General features: G+C 37.2%; 2 protein-coding genes and 1 long non-coding RNA gene across 4 annotated transcripts in view; 2 read left to right on the top strand and 1 right to left on the bottom strand.

Annotated features, from left to right (window-relative positions):
• Nucleotides 1–8537, top strand: part of LOC138736582 (rho-associated protein kinase 2-like) — a 177333-nt gene extending 168796 nt beyond the window's left edge. Inside the window, exon 33 of the mRNA XM_069886317.1 lies at nucleotides 6905–8537. Coding sequence (XP_069742418.1) covers nucleotides 6905–6908 — 4 coding nt within the window. The 3' untranslated portion in view covers nucleotides 6909–8537. The remainder of the gene's footprint in view (nucleotides 1–6904) is intronic.
• A 1853-nt stretch (nucleotides 8538–10390) lies between these two features.
• Nucleotides 10391–17558, top strand: LOC138736579 (uncharacterized). Its single transcript, XR_011340408.1, has 4 exons — nucleotides 10391–10463; nucleotides 11797–11861; nucleotides 14214–14370; nucleotides 17318–17558. It is a non-coding gene; the product is annotated as an uncharacterized lncRNA (long non-coding RNA).
• slc66a3 (solute carrier family 66 member 3) overlaps nucleotides 17448–22685 on the bottom strand; it is a 37481-nt gene continuing 32243 nt past the window's right edge. For both annotated transcript variants that reach the window (XM_069886302.1, XM_069886301.1), the window contains 3 exons: nucleotides 22551–22671; nucleotides 21965–22006; nucleotides 17448–20744 (listed from right to left, as the gene is read on the bottom strand). In XM_069886302.1, coding sequence (XP_069742403.1) covers nucleotides 20653–20744; nucleotides 21965–22006; nucleotides 22551–22671 — 255 coding nt within the window. In that variant the 3' untranslated portion in view covers nucleotides 17448–20652. The remainder of the gene's footprint in view (nucleotides 20745–21964; nucleotides 22007–22550; nucleotides 22672–22685) is intronic.

Below are 22685 nucleotides of genomic sequence, written 5' to 3'. Positions count from 1 at the left end.
CGCTTTTCAGTTACTTGTCAGTGTCCCACACACTGACTGACTGACTGAGCTGTTAACTCAACTCTCTCTCTTTTCCAACTGAAACTCCAAAGAGACCATGTGACTCATGTCTTGCAAAACCCCCACCTTCTCCAGCAAACAACAGGAGTTATTTCTTCTTCTCAAGTTATCTTAGGTAAGCAATCCACAAGTGACCTTTCTGTGTACTCTGGCAAAACCCTTGAAAAGAGCTTCCACTAGCCATCGTGTCTCCAGTTCCAAACAATGATCATTCATTTTATGACGTCAGTTCAATTAACACCTACTTGTGAAAGGTGCTTACATTCTCCAAGAGATCTTCAATATTTCTTCAGTCTTTCAAATAAGATATGTTTTAAAATGTGTGTATGTATGTAACATACTCTAAACCTTATAAATTCTCCCCAAATATTAATATTGTTACAGGACATACACAAACTGACTGACTCTGATCAGCCACTTCAGTGTCTTGCCAAACCTCCTCTTTCAGTTCACCACAGAGTTCCTCTTGTTTCCCTTATTTCAGGAGAAACACTCTAGCCAGCCATTTCCTCTTGTAAGGATGGTAAGGGTTTTTCAACAGGCTGAACTCACAACCTGCCTTCAAAATGGGGTTCTCATCAAGCTGCCAACTTGCCAAGTTGCAGCCTCCAAAAGCCACTGCAGAACTCTCTCTCTCTCTCTCTCTCTCTCTCTCTCTCTCTCTCTCTCTCTCTCTCTCTCTCTCTCTTCCCCCCCCCCACCCCTTTCCAAAGGAGGAATTCTGTTTGTTTTTTTTCTCTCTCAAAGAGAAATCCTGTTTGTAAAAAGCAGAACCTCTTACAGGACTAATCAATCATTGAAAGATCTTATAAGCACTTGAGCCCAGACTCCTCCATTTGTACCAGCATTTGAAAATTCCTTTCAAAGCAGACCCATTGTCTTTAGCAAAGCCACTGGTGTCTATATGACTGGCTTCAGCCAAACTCTTGCATTTTAAATGAAATGTGGTGTTACTCTGTTTGTGGTGACCTACACTAAACCCCCCACAATCTATCTCATTTAAAAACATATTTACACATAATAAAAAATAACATAACCCGTAACAGTAGTAGTTTTGTAATTTTTCTTTCTTTATGATAATTGAATCACGTTGACTTTTTTCTCACTTTCTTTAATGTCAACGTGCAGATCAACATTTATTACTTTGTTTATATTATTGATATTGATGTTTTTATTTTTGATTATTCTTCACTTTGACTGCATGTTGATTAAAAATTTTCAAAATAAAATATTCTAAAAAAGCCCCAAACTTTACCCCATACTCCACCTGATGCCCCACCAGTGCCTTATAAAGCCTCAACATCACATCTCTAAACTTAACCATTGTAGCATTCCTCGAGATATGAATGCCAACATTGCATTCTCCTTCACCACCAACATCCTTGAGGTTAACCTGCTCAAGGACTTCCAAGTCCCTTTGCACCTCTGAATTTTGAATTTTCTCCCATTTAAATAATGGTCTTCTCTTTTATTCCTTCTACCAAAGTATATGTCCAAGATTGTATTTAATTTGCCACTTCTTTTCCCATTACCCTAATCTGTCTGTCACTCTGCAACCTCTCCATTTCCTCCTCACTATCTGCCCCTCCACCTATCTTTGTATCACCTGCAAATTTAGCCACAAAGTTGTTTATTCTGCAATTCAATCATTAACACAAAATGTAAAATAAGTGGACCAAACCTCAATCCCTGCATAGAATCTCCCAGGATCCTCCCTTTCCTTATCTGCTAAAATTATCTCATATCCCCTTTTTATCGTCCTGATCTTCCTAAAGTGTACTCCTGCATCGCATGTACTCTTTCAGGGATTCAATGGATCCCAGTTACTTGCACCTGACATATGCTTGGCCAGTACTTGTCATCCATAACGCTCTATTCCTGCCAGCCATGCTCTTCACTTTAACAAGACCATGTTCTTCCTTTGTGTGACCTGTGTGTGGATTTCTCTGGGTACTTCAGTTTCCTCCCACCCTCCAAAACATATGGAGGGTTTGTAGGTTATTTTTTTTCAAATTTAGATATACAGCACAATAACAGGCCATTTCAGCCCATGAGTCCATGCCATCTAATTTACACCAAACTTATCTACACCCTCAGTATATTTTGAACAGTGGAAGGAAACTGGAGCCCTCGGGGAAAACCCATGTAGATATGAGGGAGAACGTACAAACTCCTTACAGCACAGGATTCAAAACAGGATCCCAATCACTGTTGCTGTAAAGTCATTGCGCTAACTGCTACGCCACCCGTTATTGGGTATAATTCAATGGCATGGGTTCCATTGGCCAGAAGGATCTTCTCCCATGCTGTAAAATTAAAATTTAATTCCATGAAAAGTGGCCTTTCCCCAATTTAGGACTCTTTAACTTCTGGACCAAGTCCTATGCTTTTCCACAACTATTTTAAAACTAACACAATTATGGTCACCAATCCTAAGTGCTCTCCCACTGACATCCCACTGACATTTCTGTCCCTTGCCCTGCTTTAATTATATTGCTTGAAAAATACTTTCTTCATTGTACTTAACAAATACCACCCCATCCAAACCTTTATGATTATGGCAGTCATAGTTGGTATTTAGAAAGTTAAAATGCCCTACTTTTGTAACCCTGCTATTCTTGCAACTTTCTGGGATCTCCTTTCATATTGACTATAATTCTTGCTGCTTAATAGTGGTGCTATGTTATTCTCTCAACAATATCATGTCCTTGGTTTCACCCATATAGCATCAGTGGACAATCCACCCACTCCACCCCAGGAATATCCTGATACAATGTACTTCCTTTTCAAAACTGCAACTCCCCGCCTCTCTTAACTCCTATAATGCCTGTAGCATCAATACCCTGGATGCATTAAATTGCCAGTCTTATCCCTCTACAGCTATATTTTTGTGATAGTGAAAATATTCCATTCCCCTTTATCTATCCATCAATTCACCTGCCTTACCTATCAGGATTTTTACAATGAAATAAATGTAGTTTAGTCCATCAGTATTTCTTCATTCCTTGCCATGCTTCTGCCTAGCCTATCCACCACTGAACTTACTTTCTTATTCTGTATTTTCATCCTCATCTGCTACATTACTGCTTTGGATTTTCATTGGCAAATCTCCCGAACAGGACATTGGTCCTTCCTCCATTTCAGTGCATCTGTCCCTTTGGCATAGGTCATTTCTAAACCACAGGATTCTAGTTGTCCAACATTTTGTATCCCTCTCACCTGCACCATCTCCTCAGCCATGTATTTATCTGGCCTATTCTCTTATTTCTTTCTTCATTATTCCAGGTTGACTACAGAGACTAATGTAATGCTTTTTAACTCGAGCTCCCAACTTTCACTTTGCAGGATCTTGCCACTTTTCTACCCATGTAATTGATACCTCTGTATACAAAGTCCTCTGGCTGCGCCTCTGCCTTGAGTATATTGTTGGGAACTTCCTTTTTTACTGTTCTTGTAGTCTGAATTTGATATGTATTCAACTGAAGTATCCCTTTTAGATACTGAAGATGTTAAACTTGTAATTTACTAATATTTACAAAAATGAAAGCACATATTCATTAATGAGATGCATTGATATAATTACTTCAACATGATTGATTATTTAGTAGGAAAGTAATGTCCAAAGAAGAGCAATAACAATTGGACATGAAATCAGTATTGGATTGTCTGTCTTTTTATTAAAATAGCTCAAAATTCTAATCCAACATATGTTAAACTAACAAGCAATTATCTTCAGCCCTGATTTCTTGATTTGATTTTAAATGCATTTTAATGCTGTAAATGCCTGAATGTCTTTTGTGCACATAAGACTATTAAATTGGCTGTTTAGTGTAATGTATCTGGTTTATTGAGTCATAAAACTAGAAAGCATAGAAACAGCCCCTTCAACCCAACTTGTCCATACCGACTAAGATGACTGCACTGATCCAATTTTCCTGCATTTGTCCATCTCCCTCTGTTCATTTCCAATTCATCTACCTATTCAGATGCTTGTTAAATTCTGTTATTGCACCTGCCTCTACCGCTTCCTCTGGTTGCTTGTTCCATATGTTTGCCGTTCTCTGCGGAAAATCTTGCCCCTCTGGTCTCCTTTAAATATTTTCTCTTGCCTTAAACCTCTGCCATCTAGTTTTTGGCTCCTTTGCCCTTGTATGAAAACTATGCCCCTCATAATTTTATAAACTTCAGCCTCATTTGTCTACCTCATCCAACCTTTCCTTGTAACTAATGCCCTCCATTCTAGGCCACATCCTGGTCAATCTGTTCTGAACTATCACATTCGTTTAAAATGTGGTGACCAGAAGTGTAGTCTAACTGATGTCTTGTACAGCAGCACCATGATGCACCAACTCTTGCACTCAAAATGTCTGTTTATGAAGGCCTAATTTACTACCCTTTCTACCTGTGTTGACAATTTTCAGAGAGCTGTAAACATAGTACCTCAAGGACCCTCTGTAGATCATAGCTTTTAAGGTCCGGCCAGTTACTGCACATGTCTAGCTAGTATTGGACAATCCAAATGCATTACCTCAGGATTAAATGACATCTGCCTCTGCTCCACCCAACATTCTTGCTGTCTGCAGTGTCCAAACAGTGTTAGTAAACTTGGGCATTATCATGGCAAATAACAAAGGCTCCAGCATTAATCTCTGTGGTACATCACTACTTATAGTTTTAAAAAAAAACCCTCAACCACTACCTTCTAGCTCCTCTCACAAAGTAAATTTTGAATCTATGGATCCAATGTGTTCCAACCTTTTGTACCAACACGCCATATGGGACATCGTTAATAGCATTGCTTATTCCATGTATACGGTACTATGTCTAATCCTTTTCCTTCATTAATTTTCTTTGTGACTTAAAACAAAAAAGCAGATTTATGAAGCAGATTTCCCATGCAGACTTCGCTTAACTGATCCTATCTGAGAAAAAAATAATTTTGTCAGGATATCCAGTTGATATTTAACTGCTTTCATTTATGGCACTGCTACGTACATGTCAATCTGAATTTTATTGTATTTTTTTTTAAGTACTGCACTAACCAAGTATTCTCTTGATTTGCTGGGGTTTTTAAAATCAATGGAAGGGAATTTTTTTCTAGAAGCATCATGCTGCTAATTTGGGAATTTGGCACTATCTGTGGTAGGTAAAATTGCAGAAGCAATACAAAAGTAGCTGATAAAATACAACCTAATTATAATGCTGCTCATTATATCACAGTTTTAGGTATAACATTGGTAATACTACATCCGCAAATGGAAATTAGGTGTTAGTCTCACTAATGAAACAGATGTTAGTTGTCCACTGACACCCACGCTATATTGAAGTTGCATAGTCTTAATTATATACAGCTGAAAAACCATTAATTAGTATAATTTGGCATCCAATCAATATACGAAACTATGTCTTGAATCAAAGAATTGCTCGATTAATAGTTTTTAGTATTAAAAACCATAATTGCATAGATATTGGTTTATTATTGGGTGCACTTAGTAGCATTCCTTATGCATTGATTATATTTAATTCATAATTGCAAAAGGCACATTCTTTTCAAAAGAGGTTGTTGTGTACCTGCATTTTAAAGCAAACTATGTTTATAAATACAAATCAAGCTGACTTAGGTTTAGCTTACAACATAACACAGTAGAACAGATGCCACACTTCCGATGATATCCAGTATGACCAGACAAAAGGAATAGTTCATGTTCCCAAGATTCTTAGCTGCTTTGTTTTCCCTCCTTTCATTGAGGGGAGATAGTTGATCTCTACCAATCATCTGCCCAAGAGTTGAAGGTAGATGATGGTCACATTTCAGTGTAGTACCGTGGCATCTTCATGGTAAATTTAGTACTTAAAAGAGATACCTTTGTTAACTTGACTTGAATTAAGCTCATTTGTTTAAAGTTTACTTGTTAACCCAATTATTTATTGTCATTCTACCAATTCAACCTTGCCCTGTCACTTTAAACAACTTTTTTTGGTTGATATAATTGACAAGTTATTTAACTAGTTTTATATAAATTGTTAACAATAAGTTTCCATAATTTTGTCTGTTTTATCTAAATACAAAAGTAAAACATCTGAAGATTTGTATTGTGGATTTTACATAGAACATACAAGCTTCTAATTTGTTAAGTAATTACTTTGCTTGGATGGCATTGAGCAGATTGCAGAACATTCTAAATCTCAGTGAACGTAATTAGGATTCTTTAAAAAATGTTTTAGATTCTTGATTCTCAAACTGGGAATGTTCATGTTGAAAATAAACACCATGGACCCACTGAGCCTAATGACTTGCTTGTTCAGGGAATAACATACGCGGGAGCTCCCTCATTGTGTCATTGATTATACCCTAGCTATGATTCATTTTTTTGTGGTCAGTTGTCAAAATTATGTTTCTTCACAAATAATAAGGGGCAATATGTTGGCATTAATAGATGTGAATTCAACCCTTTTAATTATTACAAGGCATCAGTGAGCAACAATTTGATGGAATAATAGTATTTTACCAGCATGATGAATCTGCATATTTCCTCCAGGAGTGGAGTTGCTATTTTTGTCCTCTTGACACAATTCTACATTAATAGATGTGAATTCAACCCTTTTAATTATTACAAGGCATTAGTGAGCAACAATTTGATGGAATAATAGTATTTTACCAGCATGATGAATCTGCATATTTCCTCCAGGAGTGGAGTTGCTATTTTTGTCCTCTTGACACAATTCTACATTAATAAAGACTAACTCAAATAGCAGCTAACAAAGGCAGCTTAAGGCTTCTGGTATTCTAGGTTTCTATTAAAGATCTGTTTTAATTCCAGTTATGTTTTTTTTTCTTTTTCAGCTAACCTGTCTTCTTGGAAAATGCAGTCATATGGTTCAAGATCATGGGTTTCATTATTAAACAAGAGACTGTGTAAAAATACTTTCTGACATTCAAACAAGGGTGCACAAAATGCTGCAATTTATTTTATCAGAAAGAGCTAAACATGACTGCGTATCAAAAGTATCACAGTGGTTTACAGCACTTTGCAGCAAAGTAGAATTTTAATCTGGGTACAGTATTGGTCTGCTGGAGACCCAGACAGCAATAGAAGTTGGATTAAAGACACCTCCGGGCTGCTTTTTTATGTCTGAACTATGCAGAACTCTTTTGGATGTGATATTACTTGGCAACCAAGTGAAATAAACACTAGATTGGTTGAAACATAGGATGGGGTAAATAAACCACTGTCCAATAGGTTGATATTGTAAAGAATGATGTATTTGTGAGGTGGTGAGACATCAGTTGAACTAACATAAGAAACCAAATATACTAAATGGTCACCTGAAAGTAATTGTGTTGGACCAGCACAGGAGATCTTTGGAAATGTCGAAGTCAGTCATATCTTTTCAGTTTTCTGCAGAATAGCAATTAGTCAAATGAAACCTTCAGTTGTCTTGGCACACAGTACATTATATGGTATGTATAAAGGTGAAGCTTTTGTTATCACAGTTGCATCTATGCACTTGTATAAAGCCATAGAGTTTAACAGACTTGCTTATGAGCATTTTATAGGAAGCTGCATCTGAAAGGAATGTGGGAAACTGCAGCCCTTCGGATTGAGGAAATTTTGGAGAATGTTATCAGTCATAAATACACACTTTATGATGGGCAATCCATGACTTTCATTTCATAAATAACGCCTTAATTTAACATTTTTTTCTAAATGTTTGCCCATTCTGTTAAATTAAAGTTTACTGATGACTGTTAATGGAAATTAAATGAAAGTTTATTGTTAAGAAAAATAGTGCACTATTTTTACACGTAACCATTTGCATTTGCATTGGCCAATTTTGAATGTTTCTATAAAATTATTGAAGAAAATATTTCAAATATGGAATCTTTAAAAAAAATCTTGTTATTGTAAAACTGTTGCTACCCATTGCAAACTGAAAATTATACAAAGGAATATGTTCTTGGCCCATTTGATAAGACTGTTATAGAAAATTTACAGAACTTGTAATCCTTTAGAGTCACTAAGTGCTATGAAACCTTATTTGCCTTGGTTTGTGTAGCAGTCTAGATGTTTTATTTTCATTATTATTTCTAAAAAGAGCATCTGTGTTATTTTTACTACATTCTCACAGTACATATAAAGATTTTCACAAACTCTAAAATGATTTAACTCAAGCCATACTGTAGATGTATTTTAAAGTTTGAATAGAGTTCTCTAACGCTGTAGCTGTAGTATAGACTAGTACAGTTGCAGTAATTTGTTATGAGGACTCTGAACAGCTGGGAAGCTGAGGCCTTGCAAATGGGGCACTCACAAAGATATTTTACATGCCATCTTACAAAAATACATAATTTATATTGGCTTGGCCATTGTATTTATAAAGGCTATCAACTTGAAATGCATGTTTTGTACAACTACAGTATGCTAAAGATAATGTAAAACATATTTGACAATAAAACCATTATGTAGCCTTCCAAATTTTGTGTTTTTTTGCATGATTATTCACTTTTTGCCAACTTCCATATACAAACCATTATAAAGCAGAAAGCTTCTCGCATTGCTTTGGTCATTTTTTTTTTAACTGATTCCATTTTATATTTTTGTATTTTTACGGATGATGAGAAGGAGTACATTGTCATAAACATGCTTGTTGCAGCCATCAGGTACTTCATGAAATTAATTAGAATGGTAAACATTAAATCAAAAATAATAAATACAGTTATTGGTAGTTAATAAAGATTCACAGTTACCACAGTGCAAAAGAATAAAACACTGGTGTTACACTAGTGCAGATAGTCCTTTTGTGATGTCTAAGCAGTCCATGCATGAGTCATGTAGCAAGATGAGGCTCAATGGTCTGATAGTATTTGAGCGAAACTGTTCTTGAACTTAGAACTGCAGGTCTTCAGGTTCTGTACTTTCTACACGAAGATAATAACAAGAAGAGGTTGTGACCAGATCGACGGCAGTCCTGTATGATGAAGGCTGGCATCTTGAGGCAGAACCTCGCATAGCTGTCATTAATGGTTAGACACTGGGATCTGCGTTCTTGCACATTGTCGACTTGCTATCTTAAATGAATTCTCTTGAACATTTATTACAGATATCTTGTGTTTTTAGATTATTGATAAAATAATCAACTGTAAGTTGAAACCGGAGATGTGTTAAATTTCATTAAACTGAATCGGAAAACAACCTAACCCAAATTGTGCCAGCTTGTCGGTAAATTTTACAGTGCAGGACTTGGTGTGTACTTGATGTGCTATTATATTTTTATGTAGATGTGCTAAAAATATATTTTTGTGACTTGATTTTTATATGTAAAATCCCTGGATATTATTGTTCAATTAATCTTCCAAAAGAAAGCTTAGGGCCAATGCAAACACATAGTTTCAGCCTGTAAAACTATTCACTTTGTCCATAGACTAGGGTGAGAAATGAATGTTTACAAGACCTGCCATCATGGAGGATATTGTGACTGATTAGGCCACTGGAGACAGAAGTTGGTTGATGTAAATGGTATTTTTGTTTAACATGACAAGTAGGTATTCTGGAGGAGGCCGAGTAGAATGCTGTCTCCTGGGAGAAGTGGTAGGATCTCTTTAAACTCGGTGTATTGAGGTTTTGTAACCCTAAACTCGAGGATAACTGCAAGTACTTAATTAATGTCAATGGTCACAATTAAAGTTTACTTCATCATTCTGGGCATGGACATGTGGCTCCATAGAATTTCACAGTTATGATTAGAATACATCTTAACTGAGAACTCCTTGGCAAATTGAAATGTTGTTGTTGAGAATCCAAATAACCAAAATAGCACTTTGTCACTGCATTTAGATATGGCTCTTTGCAGATAATAGTGGGTATTAATGTGGCAATCTTTGTCAAAGATTGAAGATCGATTCTTGTTTTCGTTAACTGTCTGCTTCTCTTACTCCTGAGACATCTCCCTTGCCTTATAATCCCTAATAATGACAATAGAAACATTTGAAACAGACCGAAAGGTTGGTACAAGTATACGATATGAATAACTGGACTGTAATGTCTTTGTGTCCCCATCTTGAAGAAATGATTAGCAGACATAGCTAATTTCTTGAACTTATTTTGCATCCATCACCAGCTTGTAAATAAATGACTGATTCCTTGAGCTGTATCTGTTCTGCATCACTTCTTGTTGAAATGCCAGATGTGAAGAACCTTGTTCATTCCCAACTGGTTGTTTCTCAAATCTAGTCCTCCATCTGACCCCAAAGGCCTGAGATCAGACTCCAACAAGGAGGAATTTCATTTTGAAGGGGATGCTGAATCTTTGGAATTCTCTCCCCAGAGAATTAAGAACCATGGAGGCTGAGTAATTGAAAATATTCAAGATAGAAAGTGACTGACGTTTAAGCTACAAGGGAGGTGAGTATGGAGAGAGCAGGGAAATGATATTAAGGTCACAGGTGGATCAGCTGTGATCTTACTGAATTGTGTAACAAATGTCTGATTTACCTTACCCTTTATTATGTCTGCATGTTGCAACATTGCATCTCTTTATTGAGAAGTCTTAATTTTTATTACCAGTTGAATAGAAATATCAAAGTGAAATACATTTTTATGTGATAGCATCTTTATGGCCTGATCTTTCTTCCATTTGCTGCATTTAGTGAAAAAGCAAAGTAGCCCATTATTAAAGTGAAGCTGTGTTTAACAGCCAATCCATTAACTACATTATAGCCAGAATCTTTTTTCTGTCTGACGACTTCTTTATCATGCGTAATACTGTATATTTACAGAGGCCCCAAGTTTATTTTGTTGAGAGAGATTTTATTTCCAATTTAGTTCCAGCATGAAAGTACAAATCTATTTCCTTTTGTCAGAAATTTTATCAAGAAAACAGCAGGAAAAACCAACCTTTGCTATAGCCTTCTGGGTTAAAGCAGTGACTATTTTTCTCCCACTAATGCTGTTAGACCTGCTGAGTACTTCCAGCAGATTCAGCATCTGCAATCTCTTGTGTGTTTTGGGTTTTTTTTTAAGCTTTGAATATATGAATTATTATTTGGAGGGGGGTGAGAAAACAGTTTTCTGTGAATTCAACAGTAACATCTGCAGATCAGATCGGGTTGGAAAAGGAGTCCCTGAACTTATTAGCATCGTTTCCTCCAGGATGTCGCTCTTAATTGTGCAATCTATATGGGACAACAGATGAAGGCTTCTTTAAGAAGGAGAAGAGAAGAAAGGGCGGCGGTCATTTTACTCTTACTACCTTTCCTGCTCCTGATGTGCACTGTCCCTTGGCTGATGGTTGGATTTTGCTCATCTCTGTCACAGGAAGCATAAAATAATAAATCTCCCTCCTTGGCTTGGTTCCAGGTGGAGCCTGAGATCCCATTCCTTGTTGCAATCTTTTATTCTGAGGCCATCCACCATTTAGTGGTCCAGATGTGCAAATTATCTCAGCAGATTGATCCCTGCCAAGTTAAAGTTCATTATCTTCAGAATCAAAATTTGTTGTCATGAACATGTCATTGATTTCATTGCTCTGTGGCAGCATTACAGTGAAAATATTGCTATAAATTGCATTTCAATCATAAATAATACAAGAAAAATAGGATGAAGTGAAGTAGTGTCTTTAGTTAATTGTCCATTCAGAAATCTGACAGCAGAGGGGAAGATGCTGTCTTTATGCCTCTGGGTGCATGTCTTCCAACTCCAGTACCTTTCCTTCACTCTTCATTCTTCAATTCTCCAGGAGGTTCAAGATGGAGTGAAGGAAGAGACAAGTCTATAATCATCATCTGTGGACCAATTTGGATGGTAAGCGAACTGGAATAGGTCCAATGTCACTGGAAGGTGGGATTTGATGAGTTCTATTACCAGTCACTTAAAGTACTTTGTGATTTTAAGGATCAGTGCCACTGGTCAGTAGTCATCTCGTCCAGTACCCATCGCTCTCTTGGGTTGATGGTGGCTGCCTTAATCCTGCAGGGACAGTGAACTGCTGCAGTGGGATGTTGAAGATGTCCTCAGTCAGCTTGGCCCCACAGTTCTTCAGCACTTGACTAGTTCTGCAGCTTTACATGGGTTCACCCTGGAAAGTTCCACTTCGCCTCAGCTGCGGCTCCTTCAGGGGGAAATGAAGCTTTCTTTGGTGTGACATCATTTTTCTCATCGAACTGTGTGCAGAGGGTGTTCAACCTGTCAGAAAGGGAGGCATCATGGTCACTGACCCACAGGGTTGAACTGTACTCCATTACAGTTTATATACTCTGAGATTAGAGTGCTGTTTAATAAGGTAAGAGATTCTACAAATTGCACACCAAGAGACGAGAGAGCAGGTGGTTGGATGTCATTCTTTTTACCCTTGGTTTTTGGCAGAAGAAAATGATAGCATGCCAGCCATCCTTAAGGCACACAGATACACAATAGTTAACATAAGAAGATTAACCGTAATTAAGAAAACAAATGGCTCCTCAAGCAACAAATTCCCCAGTTTTTTTTTAGATTTTGTCAATTGAGTAAGAACTTTTTGTCCTTTCACACTCCACCCATTCAGACACTTAGCTGCTTTTGAAAAATGTTGATGTCACCCCACTGTATAATTGAAGAGTTATAGAGACCTATTATTAGTTGGTACGAAGTTGTAGAGGGTCCATGATTAATGACCATGATTGAGCACTGAAATTTTCAAATGATCACAGAGAGCCAACTTTGATTTGCACAGTAAGAATTGTAAAGAGAAACAGTTAATAGTTACAGAACTATGGAGCATAGAAACAGGCCCTTTGACCTGACTCATCCATGCTGATTGAGTTGCTCGACTGATATTGGCCCATTTGCTTGCGCTTAGCCAATAACACTCCAACCCTTTCTATCAGTGAATGCCTTCTTCCCAACTCTGCTTCTACTTGTGGCAGCTGAGTGGAAAAATGTACCCTTCAGATCCCTTTTAAATATTTTCATTTCTCCTGAGCTTGACCCTGTACCCTCTAGTTTTAAACTCCCCGACCTGCAGAAAAGACTAACTATTCACCTTATCTTTTTTGCCCCTAATGATTTTGTAAAGCACTACAAGGACACCCTTCAACTTCCTACATATCAGGATAATAAGTCCAAGCCTATTCACCCTCTCCATAGAACTCATAACTTGTTATGACTTGGGTTGAAAACCCCTCAGCTGGGAAAGTGAGAACATGAAGGTAGTTTCACTGTTCATGGAGTTTTGTAGATCCAAGTTCCTCCACATATCTACAAGATTTCATAACTCTCTAACCCTTTCTATCCATGTACTTTTAAATGTTGCCGTTCAACTCACCAGCAAATGGGAGATATTAAATTCATGACACATTTGTTCCTTAAATTCTCACCACTGAATATATTCAACCATTTCATGAAACTGTGATTGATCTGGCCAAACTGCAGAAATTCCAGATTCCTGAATCATTTCACAAATTTATTTTCATCTGTAAAATTTACTATAGGCTGCAAGTCCAATGTGTTCTTTTTTCCAAGGTGTAGTGCCTTAACTGAGCATGTTACTTGCTATGGAGAATTCTACCAACAGAGACATTGTTTTGTAACTTTGAGCTCTGCTCTAACATTTCCACTTACCGTGGCAGTTTCCCATGCAATACTTGATATTTTACTTGAAAAAAGGCTCAGGCCCAGAACATTGGTTAAACAGTGCAACTCCGATTATCCGAAATCCTCAGTTATCCAAAATTTTTTGGACCTGGAAGTGATGTATGTTCAGCTCCCAAAATATTTTGGGTAATTGGGGATTTCGGGGAAAAATCAGAAATCCTCATTGATCTGAAAAATGTTGAACCCGAAATAGTGTAATTTCGCCCCTGAAACTTTTTGGATAAATGATGATATCCAAAACCATCAGAAATCCTCAGTTATCCGAAAACAAAAATCTGAGCCGAACTGGCGTCACAGGTTGAAAAAATTGTGATATTTTTGAAAAACTTCTGAGAAGAATTTCAAGTTTTTGGTGTTGGATTATCTTACTTTGTGCATGTTATTTTTTTTGGTGAGATATTATTTCATGCTTAAAAACTCTTCCCTTGTTTGTTGTTTAAACACTATTACAAGTGATTTGCTGTTGCTACTGGGCTGTTTTTAAAAAATGACCAGTTATTTGAAAATATTGTTTATCGGAAATAGGCTAATCGGAGTTGTACTAGACATTTTTTCTTCCTATGGACACTGCAAGACCTGCTTTCCTCCAGTGTTTTTACTACAATCAGAACATCTGCAGACTTCCATGTTTCACTTCACCTGAACTTTTACCTCCTGCTCACCATCCAGGAACTCCTTCCAGGTTTGTTAATGATTAACCAGCACATCTTTCAATATGCTGTCTTGTATTTGGTGTTCATGATGTGGAGAAATCAAATGCAGAGTGGAACATCTTTGTTCAATCCCCAAGAGTGACTGCTCTCCCAGTTTGTATGCCTTTAAAATTGCCTGATCTGTCTGTGCTCTCTTAAATTGTTTGAATAAAATCCAGTTTAAGTTTGAGGAACAGTAATGCATCTTCACATTAGTGCTTTGAGATTCCATATTGAATTCATTTTCATGCAACTTAATTTTTCCTGTTGATCAGAACTGGTCAGTTCTGCTGTAAGGTGGTCTCAGTGTAATCTTTAAGATTCTAGCATTCAATTTGTTTTTAACAACTTCAATCAATGTTATTAAAATTTGTGCTTTTGTGTCAATATTAAGAATTTAAGAGAGTGGAAGTTAAACTTTCTGATTATCATATGCACCTGACAACTAACGTCAGGCTAATGTTCAATATTTTTCTGTTCTCTCCATTTTTTGAGACTGCTTTGTAAAATTGTTGCTTTCTCATCTGTTTTAACTATTCCACTATCCAGCAAATTCACAATTTCTGCATCCAACTTTTAGGAGCTTGACATGCCAGCTGTTGAGATTTGAGATTTAATGGTTAGCCCCTTAAATTTTCCACTGCTTTCTTAGTAAGTAAAGTTCCTCACTATAAGATACTTGGGTCTCCTATTATTTGTACATTGCTTTTTTTTTTTGAAGTGTACACATAATGTTAAACCAATATTCTGTACATATTCCTCTGCCTCCACTGCTAAGATCCAGTTTAGGTTTGCTTCTGCCTTCTGGTTTAGATCTTAGGATATTTTGTTCTATGTTTTGTGGTGGTTCACTCAGTTTTAATTTTTTTAAATCAAATATCAATTTTATGATTAAAATGTTGCTTCTTTGGGGGACTGTCCTTAGGCTTACTGACTGCTCTTGGCAATAGTAAGATTTTTAACAAATACTGTTTTTTAATCTCGATAGTCACCATTGGAGTATTTAATTTCTGAAAGTAACAAATAGTTGAGAATTAGAATGTTTTTATTTGTTTGATATCTATAATCAAACTATTCAATCCACCTTAGCCACTACCTCCCTCGCTCTGCCAGCCAATTCCTCCCATTTCTGACTGAATTGGGTTCCTTTTTCGAACCGAATACAAATTTCCGAGATCACGATTACTTTCCCTCAAAGGATCCTTTGCAGTGAAATTAATAATTAAGCTGGTTTCACAAAACAAATGGCACAATTAGTGTAGAGGTTAGCGCAACATTGTTACGGTGCCAGGGACCCAGGTTTGATTCCGGTGTTGTCTGTATGGTGTTTGTTCATACTCTGGATGCTCCAGTTTCCTTCTACTCTTCAAAATATACGAGGGTTGTAGGTCAATTGGATGTAATTGGGTGGCATAGGCTCCATGTCTAAATTAAAAAAGCTGGTTTGCTTGTTCCCTGGTTGGTTGCTTGCTGAATTTGCATCCTCCAATCTATATTTGCCAAGTCTTCTTCTTCTTTGGCTTGGCTTCGCGGACGAAGATTTATGGAGGGGGTAAATGTCCACGTCAGCTGCAGGCTCGTTTGTGGCTGACAAATCCGATGCGGGACAGGCAGACACGGTTGCAGCGGTTGCAGGGGAAAATTGGTTGGTTGGGGTTGGGTGTTGGGTTTTTCCTCCTTTGCCTTTTGTCAGTGAGGTGGGCTCTGCGGTCTTCTTCAAAGGAGGTTGCTGCCCGCCAAACTGTGAGGCGCCAAGATGCACGGTTTGAGGCGATATCAGCCCACTGGCAGTGGTCAATGTGGCAGGCACCAAGAGATTTCTTTAGGCAGTCCTTGTACCTTTTCTTTGGTGCACCTCTGTCACGGTGGCCAGTGGAGAGCTTGCCATATAACACGATCTTGGGAAGGCGATGGTCCTCCATTCTGGAGACGTGACCCACCCAGCGCAGCTGGATCTTCAGCAGCGTGGACTCGATGCTGTCAACCTCTGCCATCTCGAGTACTTCGACATTAGGGATGAAAGCGCTCCAATGAATGTTGAGGATGGAGCGGAGACAACGCTGGTGGAAGCGTTCTAGGAGCTGTAGGTGATGCCGGTAGTGTGAAGAATAAAGCCCTAAACTGTTCTAATTTCTGCTGAAACCTCTTGTATTCTCTCAATTAATGCTGTTATTGTGGCCTAAAAATTACTCGTTTTTTTTTTGCTGTTTGTTTCAATTACACCAATGTTAATTCTAGTTCCTGTTCTTCCAGACCAAGATTACTTCTTAGTCTTTCTGAATCCTTTATCAAGGTTACCTAACCCCCCCCCCCCACCTTTTCGATTTTGTCTGAGCCTTGTGCGTCAATGTGCAACAGTCTAACGCGGGAAAAAAACGGAGCAGGCCTGAGATGCACACCACCAGTGCAATGGTTCAGTGGCACAGCTAACAGTTGCATTCTCATTGCTCAGTTAACTAAGTCTGCACATTTTTCCTGTGATTGGGTTTTTACCCACATTCCAGAAATGTGATCTGATATCTTAATTTGCCACTGTTAATTGCCTCTAATGTACAAGTGAGAGTAGAAGCTGGGGTAGTTGAAAGAAATGAAGGAAGAAAAAATGGGATGAGTACAAATGGGAACATGATCCAGTGGATCAAAGGGACAGCATGAACAAAGTCTATTACAGCTATTCCATTTCTACTTAAAGCTTTTGATCTCTGATTAATAATATTCTCTATTAATGTTCTCATGAAGCAGCCCAAATGGCACTCTTCTGTGCTATATGACTGTGCGGACATTCTGAACAAACCACCCCTCTTATCACCTAAACATTTCAGTCCAGAAACTTCTCCCCACCACCAACACAGAAAAACTAGCTGCAGCAAGATGCAGGCAAAACAATGAAAATGTCCAAAAGGGGATGTTATACTCATTTCTTCTCTATTGTGACAGAATGAATTGAAATTTGCAGATGACTACCAGGATTATCTCAGGAGCAGGAGGAAGATGTTCATCATGACCAAGATGAGAAAATGAGAGATTTGTGCAGGTGGTATTAACAAACAATCATACACTCCTATACTATTGTCAAAATGTTACCTTTATGTAAAAAAAATAGCATTGTCATATGAAAAATGTTACATTGGACGGGTGAGATTCTATACAATATGACGCAGCATAAACTCGATTTGCATTATTTAATGCAGGTTTTCCACATGTATGAAAATTACAAATGAAGATAAGTAGTTTTAAATCTGCACTCCATTTTAAAATGTAAAACGATTTCCAGGAATGCAAGCATGAAACTACATAAAAATTGCCCTTTGGATAGTTTCTCCAACTCTTTGCCTTTGACATGGGACTGTATGTAAACTCTATAAAAGTAGTTTACTATATAATTAGTCATACTTATGGAAACAGGATGAGGGGCTGTTTCACAGCACAGAAAATTGAGATTTTCACTGTATTTTGGTGCACATGAACTAATCACCAGCTGGTGAGCCAGCATATGTACAATTCTCATCTGATCCCTTAGAGCAAATACAAGGCTATGATACAGTGAGTACAAAGTTAATTGTATACATAAATTTTTTAAATGTCTGACTCTTTACTCATCCAAATTAATTACATCTATACGTTTTCATCCAATTTAGTCAACCAACCACCAAAATATATTATCTAAAGCTGTGAAAAGGTCTTATCAGCCCATGTCTAAATCAAAACTGTTTTGAGGTGGTTCACCCAAATTCTTCATTTGCACTTCATCAACACACAGAACAATCAAAAACTTAATTAAATGGAGCAAGCTATTAAATACTTTTAAAGTAAGTAAAACCTTGTATTTACTAAATGTTTTTCATTACTTCAGTATTTTGAGAGTATGAACATTGGTGTGATGTGGGAAATGTAGTAACTAATATGGGCATAGCAAGCTCTAATAAATAGCAAGGATAAATATTAGTCAACACTAGGGCACAAATATGAGCCATGGGATCTTTTGTATACACCTGAGAGAGTGGAGGGAGTTTTGATTTATCCAAAATAGTGCACATTCAATTGTGCAGCTGACCCTCAAAATGTTAGTCTGGAATTTGGTGCTTCAGTGCCCTTGAACAGATTTCTGACAGGCATGAGAATACTGACCAATAGATAACACTATTGTTACCTGTTGGCAATAGAAGTAAGATTTGCTTTCCTCCCAACTTCAGGTTGATGCCACAGGGGTTTTAAAAAAAATGGAGAGCCTTATTGCACTTGGACTTTGGGAAGCAAAACAATGTTTTAAAGAAGTGGAATATATAATTTTAAAATAGAAATTAACTATCAAAAACTATTCTTTTAAATTCGGGTTTAAGGTAATGGTTAAAGAGTTAGGTAGTTGTGGTTAAATAACTCTAAAGCAATACTAAAGCTAGCCGCTTTTTTTTAAAAGTATTTATTAACCAAACCTCAATTTCATAGGATCATTTTGATCCCACAATTCCAAAAGCTACCAACATTACAAAGATGTGCTATATTATATTATATCCATATAAGCAGAAATATTGTGCAATTTTCTATATAACAATCTGTTTTGATACATTTTAATGTTGAAAAGATATGGAAGAGAAGCGAGTGTTACAAAGCTCTTGAATTCATTAAAGTGGAGCTCTCTCCAAGACAGACATGAAGCACACCGCCTGGCCAGCTCGATAGACAACCAATCCTACACTGAATCCAACCTGCTAGGAGCGGATGAGGGCATGCAACCCAATTTTTGCAGTGCCATCTTCCAAGACAGATGTGTACAGTAATTCATTCTTCCCCCGCACAATTAAAGCAGGGAATAATCTTCACCCTACCATCCTCACACAACCAGACCCAATTAAATTTAAGACAGCTCTTCCTCAAAAACTTCTCCCGCCTCCAGTTTAAATTCCATACGGAATATATCGGAGGATCAAAAATCAAGAATGATTACATTGTTAAATAATATCTACATGTGAAGTAAAACTCTTGTACATCTCCCATCAGTGCATGTATCAAATGACCATATTTTATTTAAATAGTCTTAAATAACCTTCATTTCTTTACAGAAATTATCTTTACAATCTGTTTTTGATCCAGTTCCTCTTCTATATTTCTTAGTTTTTTACTTTAATGAAGGATTATCTAATGAGATTTTTGCATTAAGCAGATACCATGCTCCCCAGTTTTGAGATTCTGGGAAGAGGGCAAATCCCTGGTGCTGGTTGACCTCAATTGCTCCTGAACAATTTTCTCTTTTTCCGTAACAAGTTACAAATTGATAATGTGGCTCCAGCATCTCCCAAGGAAACCATCTTAGTTACCACAGCTGAATATATCAATCTTTGCTGGTTAAAATGTCACTGGGTCGACTGGTAATTTTCAGAATCCAGACCCTGCTATCAATTGAGGTGAAAGGGCAAGAGGTGTATCTGTGCTCCTGAAACCATGAATTTTGCCTCTGATTCCTGATCCAGATACTAGGCAGCCCTTGGTGCCCAGGTCACATGAGCAGACAAAAGGATGAAAAGATTGGAAGGTGAGGTCATTGCTGATCAGGATGAATGAAGGTGACTTGGCTGAGATCGATGAGAGAACATGATCCAAAGAACACATTAGCTTGCTGTGCTACTAAGTCTACTGTGCTCAAATGGGAAATAAAAAAAACATGTTTAATATCAATGTTTAGTGCAGAGATGATAAAATAATTGGAAATGAGCTTTGCATTGTAATTGCTTTTGGGCAGTTCTGGAAGGTTCTGTGATAATTAGCAATTAGCCACATGCTAAAGGTTTAGATTCACCCGTCTGAAAAGTTTGACTGTTTCAAATCAGTGTCATCAATTTGAATGAGACTTTTTATTTTGTTTGGGCTTGCAACAGGTGTAGCTATCCCTGTATCTTATTTTTTTTAAAAAGGCTTTTGAAACAAAAATTGATCAGGGTTTATTCTCATCCATTTGCTGCTAGCTGTATCTGAGCGGCATGTATACAAAAGACCAGTGGATGAACTGAATAAAGAGGCCCTTCCAATTATTTTAATCAGTTTCTGGCATTGGTCCAGAATAGACTCCCGACGTATCCACTGCCAAGACTGCAAAATATTTCTTGCCGACCACATAACCTATTGGGCTGGGTGGAAGCATTTCTTGAGGATATTTCAGCTGATTGTCTTTGCATCAAATTGCAATTACATAATGAAAAACAATGTCTGGAGGACTTTTAATTCAATCCAGAAAACAAGCTGTGCAATTCTGGCTGAGGCATAGCTCCTCCCTAAGTTCATTCTTCTTTCTTTCCGGTCTTCCGGTAGTAGATGATAGTGGTCAAAACCCATACATTCAATAAGCACAGAACCACATAACGAATAATCACTGGAAAGAAAATCAGAACAATTAATACAAGATGTATATTTCAATATTTATTGAACAAATGCATAAAAGTCACGATTTTACTATAGACTATAGGTCTAATTATCAAAAGTATTTTTAATATTCATTTTATTTTTTAAATCACTCCTTGCACAATGAGGTTGGGTCCTTCTCATTAGCATTCAGAATATTACATTTTGGTTGGTAGGTAACTACTGATTAATGTTCAAGAGCATAACCACATCACTCATTTGTCAAAACAGCATACTTTATGTAATAAAGATAGTACATAACTAATGTTTCAGGAAGGGCTCGGGCCTGAAACATTCGCTATGTATCATTATCTTTGCTACATAAAATACTCTGTTTTCCCTGCTATGTGTCTGCAGAATTTTGTTTTTTTAACTCCTCATTCCTTTGTCAGCTGGACCAGGTCATTTTATCCTGTGCATGAATACTGCTTTAGGCTTTCTGAAATGTGTCAGTATGCTAACTCCATATTTTGTTGAAGAAAAGCAGGAATGAAAACCCAACATGCATATTGACCCAATCGTGCTGGGTAACCATTGCCTTTTAAAACCTGGTTATGTTAGTTGGATTTGTTGTCTCTTTTGGGCCTGAAATAATTGGTTGGAGAATTGGCCACATTCAATCGTAAAAGCTGAAAAACTAAATGCTTGTATAAGCAAAGTTAAGTACATACCAACAAGACTGGTGTCAATATTCATCAAGTACATTGATATCCTGTCCTTCAAGGAAATCTCCCTTCCTTTCCTCTGGTCTGCAATACATTAGACTCAAATCCTACAGAACAACTCATTACCCAAAAAGTAACCATCTTCCAGAGCAATTAGGTATGTGCGATGAATGCTGGCACCGTCAGCATCAACCACTTCCCATGAATGAATGTAACCAGCAGTCATTTACATACTTGTGGTAAACTAAGCTCAGTTGTACATTGAATAAGAATGCTTACTTTGGTAGACCAGATAAAAATGGAGATTTTTGGCAATATTTACTGGGGTTAGTTATAATATTCAGAGTTAAGGTCTCTCATCTGGAAACCTTTACCATTTGCAATCCATGAACAATTCTTCTGTTCAGACAAACATTCTACAAAATAGTTACTTTTCAGAAAAAAATGTTTTCAAAATTCAGGAATTTTGAAAATTAAAATCGAGATGACAGTTTGAAGACTGCCTGTAGATTTAAAATGTGATCACCTGCAGTGTCCTGGGTAGTCATCAGTGTAGTGAAGACTCGTGCTGCGCGAAAGTAATAAAGTTAAGATCACAATTCAAAGATTAATTATTGCATCAAAATTGAGAGGAGAATCCACATCTGATTATTTTAATGAACAGTTGCATTTCCTGCCACAACAGTTGCCCATTCCAATGTACTGGCTGCTTATTTCATCTTTACCTTATGGCCAATCATTCGCTGTCTCAGATTTAATACCAGCACCAAGTTCTGATTGCTCAGTCTCTGCACTTATTAAACTTAATTGGCTCCCGCCAATCTGATTTTCCATGTACTCATTAACAATAAGTAAATCAAATAATTATTACAGAATAGGGCATCAGTCAGCCAAACCTTTTTGTGTTGACCTTTTTGTGAATGCAATCAAATGAGTTCCAATCTCCAGTACTTTTGGTGCAATTTTCTCTTCCATGGGTTTTAATGAACTATAGATCTAATTATGCATTTTTGATGACTTTAAATAACTGCTATTAGCAATGTGCAACATTCAACAGAGTATTAGCAAACTTTTTAATCTGCAAAGCAATGGGAGTTCAAAGTCATACTTACTGCCAGTGGTGTAGATTGCAAAGCTCCAAGTCAAAGCACTAACTTGGTCGGAATTCCGGGCCTTCCACAATGTCTGGAGTTGAGCGTATTTACTTAATGCACTGATGTACGTGGATAAATTCTATAACAGAAGAA

This window comes from Narcine bancroftii, chromosome 6 (assembly GCF_036971445.1).
Source record: "Narcine bancroftii isolate sNarBan1 chromosome 6, sNarBan1.hap1, whole genome shotgun sequence".
Lineage (NCBI taxonomy): Eukaryota > Metazoa > Chordata > Chondrichthyes > Torpediniformes > Narcinidae > Narcine > Narcine bancroftii.
Note: the sequence above shows the minus strand (reverse complement) of the source record. Positions and strands in the feature narration are given on the sequence as shown.